This window comes from Xiphias gladius, chromosome 1, assembly GCF_016859285.1.
Source record: "Xiphias gladius isolate SHS-SW01 ecotype Sanya breed wild chromosome 1, ASM1685928v1, whole genome shotgun sequence".
Taxonomy (NCBI): Eukaryota; Metazoa; Chordata; class Actinopteri; order Istiophoriformes; family Xiphiidae; genus Xiphias; species Xiphias gladius.
The window spans coordinates 34,913,063-34,918,555 of record NC_053400.1 but is presented as its reverse complement, the minus strand read 5'-3'; the positions used below and the strand labels follow the sequence as shown (position 1 = coordinate 34,918,555).

Here is a 5,493-nt window from a genome sequence, read left to right as displayed (position 1 = left end):
TATAAAATTCATATTTGGTATCAAGCCTGTAGTCTACACGACAGCATTCATTTGTTTTCAGGCAATGAACTCAGCTCCGAGTTGAAAATGTGGGGCTCAGCAGGCGAAAAGCGACGTTTTCTGCGTTTTGATCCGGCCGAATCGCAGAGTGGCTCTTGCTCCATCAGGGTGTGAGGTGAACTTTTGGACGTCGTGTCCCGTATGATAAAAGTCGTGAAATTAGATCGGTCAACGGGACTTCTGAGCGGAGTTCGCAGAACGGGGCTTGACGCAGGGTATAATTAACATTTTGTTCCAGTTTGCCTCCGAAATGTTTTGTGCCGTGACAGTGGGTTAAATCCTGGGATTTTGTGTGTCTACGTGTGTGTGTGCGTGTGCGTGTTTGTACGTGCGTGTGCGCCCGCCCACTCCCTCCTGCTATATAACCGCAGTTTGACAGCTCAAAGTTTACTGAGCAGGAGGAATCAGACCGACACCCTGCTGCTTCAAACCGCTTCTCTCTGCTCTGGAACAGAAATAAAAACCTCGTACATTCTCGCCCAGCTTCAGTGCATCGCTCAGTGCATGTCTGCAGGCTTGTAACCCCCCTCTCAGCCGAGGACCCGACACAGGACCTGGCTTTCTCCAAACTGGATTCCCGGAGCTCCTCACCATGCCTGCCCGGGTTTAGATTCTCCATGGAGCTCTCTAACCTGTACGAGGTCGCCCCCCGGCCCCTGATGAGCAGCCTGAACCACGGCCAGCAGCCCTCCTCCGGCTACAGAGACCCGGGAGACCTCGGCGGTGAGATCGGAGACAACGAAACCTCCATCGACCTGAGCGCCTACATCGACCCGTCGGCTTTCAACGACGACTTCTTGGCCGACCTGTTCCACCACAGCTCCCGGCAGGACAAGCTCAAGATCATGAACGGAGAGTACGAGTCGTTGCCGTGCGGCCCGGGGCCCCAGCAGCTCTACATGTCCAACTACATGGAGTCCAAGCTGGAGCCGCTCTACGAGCACAACCCGCCGCGCATCCGACCGGTCGCCATCAAGCAGGAGCCCCGGGACGACGAGGACCTGAACCCGGGCATGCCCCCCACCTACCACCACCCACACCCGCATTCCCAGCAGTACTCCCAGCATTCCCAGCATTCCCAGCAGCAGCAGCAGCAGCAGCAGCAGCAGCAGCAGCTGCAGATGCCGCACCTCCAGTACCAGATCGCGCACTGCGCGCAGACCACTATGCACCTCCAGCCGGGCCACCCAACTCCTCCGCCGACCCCGGTGCCCAGCCCGCACCAGAACCACCACCAACACCCGCACCAGCACCCGCAGCAGGGCGGCCTGAAGCTGCTGGAGCAGCAGCGGGGAGGCGGGAAACCCAAGAAGCACGTAGACAAGAGCAGCCCGGAGTACCGGCTGCGGCGCGAGCGCAACAACGTGGCCGTGCGCAAGAGCAGGGACAAGGCCAAGATGCGCAACATGGAGACGCAGCAGAAGGTGGTGGAGCTGACCACCGACAACGAGAGACTGAGGCGGAGAGTGGAGCACCTGACCCGGGAGCTGGACACGTTACGGGGCATCTTCAGACAGCTGCCGGACGGATCCTTCAAACCCATGGGCAGCTGAGAGACTACTGAGCCGGACTGGAGCCAGACTGGAGCCAGACTGGAGGCGGACTGGTACACTGCTGGATTTACACACACACATGGCTCTACAACTCTTCATGTGTAGGACGGACTGAGAGCTGTGAGGAGACAGAGGCAGCTGAGGTGTTCGCTGCAAAGATAAATGTCAAAACGAATCATTTGGTCTTTTACTGACTCCAAAAGCCAGCGGGACCCCCCCCCCCCAGTTTCCAGTATTCAGCCTTCAACCCTTTGGTTTTAAAATAAAAAATAACTCCGCAGCCAGTTTGGTGAGATAATGTAACCTGTTCTTTAGTGTCAGGGATTCTCTGGAAACAAATGTCAGATGATAAAACAGGAGAGAAAATGAGGCCCGATTCGAGGCAATCCCTGTGTTAAAGTTCTGTTTTTATTGGATGCAGGTGAATCATCTCACCATCATCTCATTGGCTGATCATTGTCACTAGTTCTGAGAAAGTAAGACCCGTGTTCACTCAGCAAAAGACTCAATGACTGGTTCCGACTGCATCTTTTGCAGCGTTCATGTGCCTTTTTAAACTTTTGTGCAAAAGCCAATAAGCTCGTTCCCCCTGCAGATCCACACAACAGAGGACTGGTTGTTTTTGTGCCTTATTTCCGTACAGACTGTGTGCCATGACACACTCAACTCACATATCAGAGCAGCTAAGGTAGGGCATGGTGGTGATGAGCCCAAATCAGCCTGTTGTGCATGTTTTTCCTTAATTATTTTTGTCTGTTTTATACAAGTTACCATCTCCATATCCTTTCCTGATAAACTAGAATTTGTCTTAATAGAGTTATGAAATGCAAAGTGCACACTGCTTTTATATAGGCTAAAGTGTATGTGTATGTGCGTGTGTGTGTGTGTGTGTGTGTGTGCGTGCGTGCGTGCGTGCGCGTGTGTATGTTTATGTGACTTCTGCAGAGACAATAATGCATGGATTCTTGCTCAGTTTTACTTGTTTCTCCACACGAGTGAGGTGCAGGGCCGCCGGACCGCTCCGGGACGAGATCTGTCCGACGGTGTGGACAGTGTCACGATAACAGGCACAGCAGCATCTGAACACCAGCGATCAGATGATAGGAAGTTCAACTGATTTTCATGTTTTACGAGACAGAAAAATCCTTAAACGTTCAAAGAAAGTCAAGTCTTTCAGCTGCAGATTTGGGTCAATCGTAGCTTTTTATTCACTGAGACATGAGAACTGTGAACCACGACAATATCTCCATACCGCTCCTGTCAGGTGAAAACCTTGTATATCCACTTTTAGGGTTGATTTCGTGCTTTCGGACCAGCCGGAGTGAAGGTGCTTTGAACCTTGTAGCCTTTTGCACCGTGACACAAAAAAAATGCTTCATCTTCCCGCTCAAAAACAAGGTGGGTCTTCTCTCTTACTTCCCTAAAAGCTGATACTGTGGAGATACAAGTTTTTCATCGGTACGGATGATAATAATTGAGTTATTGCCCAGCCCTGAGTATGGTGGTTTAATGCCAAAGTGAAAAATGCAAACACACACAGAAACACAGAAACAAAGACTGGAATTGAAACTGTGGTACCTGCTTCCATGTGCCACCGTCCGGTTGAAACCACGTTTCTCCAAACCTGCTGCAGCGCGTTTGTTTAACGCTGACGGTGCATTTTTTAAAAGTTTAGAAAAATGTTTCACGAGGCTAAAACGAGGAGAAATTTTCTGTCCGTTTCTCCAGAGTAAGCTGTGCGTACAAGGAGATGTGTGGTTTTCAGAGGACGGTGACAGTGAGGCAGCTCTGTCGAATGCACTATTTGTTGTCAAATGAAGCACAGTGTTGTCTTTGACACATGCATGGGTACTGATCTGAAAAGAAAAAAAGAAAAACACGCCTCGCTCTACATACGTGTATTTATGTGTCCTTGGTTTTGAGAAAAAACAAACAAAAACAAAATGTGAAAAGGGTTTCTATGCAACGTGTCTCTTCCTCTTTTCCACTGTTGTATCATCACACACACACACACACACACACACACACACACACACACACACACACACACACACACACAGAGTGCCTTCTGATCCTCTGAGATGACCTTTAACCTCTTGCTGATCTGCTCGTGGCTCTGTTGAAAGATTTTTAAAAATCGTGTCAGCGAGGAAAAAGGAAGCACTTTTGTTTTTGTTTTTTTTACAAACTGATGTTAAACCGATGTTTGTTGCAAAGTTAAGGTCTCAATTGTAAAATAAGCCTATATATAAATATATATATAGATATACATAGATATTTATATATCTATATATATCTATATATACAAATAAATATATATATAAAATACCAAAAAATCTGAATTATTATAATAAAAGAGCTCGTTTTATCACATTCTGTCGTTGCTTTGTTGTGTTTTTTGCTTCCAGAATCAGGATTTCTTCCCTGTTTGAAAATTTGATTCGTCAGAAGCCAGAATTCCTTTTGTTTTTTCACTGACAACAACAGGCATCTGTAAATTTATTGTATTTTTTTATGACTTCAGGCAGATGTCTCACAGCCAATAGGGGGCGCCCACGGGACTGTCAGTCAAAACTAAAAGTCCTCTAGCTTCAGTCGTTTCAGTCTGTGGATCTGGACCTTCTCACCTCAGGTCACTGATGTTAGAAGTCTAAGTTATAGATGAAGAGTCAGCTCAGAATAATCAGCTTGTCACAGTTTTCCCTGACGTAAACAAACCTGGTAACACACACCGAGTTGAAACGTGGGTCCAGACCTAACCCCCGACCCGTCAGAGGTTTTAGCAGCAGTACACAGGCAGTAACCTGTTTGCGCTTCTTCCTCTTACCCCCCCTTCTGCCCGTTCCGGGCTCGGACCGTCGCCCCAACTGATGGATGACCCACTCCACCAGGTCTCAGACTGACTCAGGGAGTACAGTTAAATCTGCGTTGCCGTCACCCTGGTCTCGCGAGCCTCCTGTCTGCCGGACCGGCTGTAGTGAATTTAATCCACTACGCGGTTTGTGTGTTTGTCCGACAGGAGGATGAGAAACAGAACTGACAACAGGACGTTACGGTTCAGACATCAGACAGCCGAGTCACACGCGACAACATCTCCGACAATCAGAGCTCAAGGGCAACAAAAGGCATCACAACCATGTGCTGAGCGGCCGGCGTCTGGGAGCAGAGGTGGTCCTGCCGCCGTCAGGACGGACCCCGTACCCTCAGCCCTCATTTTCACCATCACTGGCCTTTCCTCACCGAGCAGAGTCATACTGTGCTGTTGCTACTGCAGACAGTGAGAAACACCAAACACCCAAACCAATATTGTCCGCAGAGAGAAGAGAAGTGGAAGCTCGGACAGCTTGGAGCTTCCACATGAAGTATCACGGCTGCTATCCTCTCCTGTAAATGACAGTTTTGTATGAGTTACTGTCTCCAGATATTTATACTCATGTACAACGTGAATTGAGTCAACAGTGACAGATATCTGCCTCCACTGGTGCTTAAACAGACATTTAACTCTAAAAAGGCCCAGGAGAGAGCAGAGAGACGTGAAGCCAACTTTATTTGTTCATTACGTAACCGTAGTGTATCTGTGTGTGTGCGCTAGTATGTTTTCTGTTTGTCTCTTCTGTTTTCTCTGTCCATCTGCATGAAGTACATTCATATGTATTTACCCAATAAAATCAGTATTTTTTGAAGTATAATTATTATTTCTTTTCTTATCATTGCTGTTTATATTCTCACGTAGGACCAGAGCTTCGTTTAGGCCACTGCACATTCACGCTCCAGCTGTGGTTTGAGGACAGAAAAATGTCAAATGGAAATACCATGAACACAGGGCACATCAGGTTCAAGCAGCAAATCATTTTGTTCTTTCTTCGTGCAACAAGAGAAG

The 5,493-nt window shown here is 48.2% G+C and overlaps 1 protein-coding gene across 1 annotated transcript; it reads left to right on the top strand.

Moving 5' to 3' along the window:
* The first annotated feature begins 460 nt into the window (after positions 1-460).
* Positions 461-5,288, top strand: cebpa (CCAAT enhancer binding protein alpha). Its single transcript, XM_040153598.1, has one exon. The coding sequence runs from the start codon at positions 678-680 to the stop codon at positions 1,611-1,613; it is 936 nt and encodes a 311-aa protein (XP_040009532.1). The 5' UTR covers positions 461-677; the 3' UTR covers positions 1,614-5,288.
* The last annotated feature ends 205 nt before the right edge of the window (positions 5,289-5,493 follow it).

What these genes read in the sequence shown, in the direction of transcription:
- cebpa (XM_040153598.1), top strand. Translation starts at nt 678, where the DNA reads ATGGAGCTCTCTAACCTGTACGAGGTCGCCCCCCGGCCCCTGATGAGC.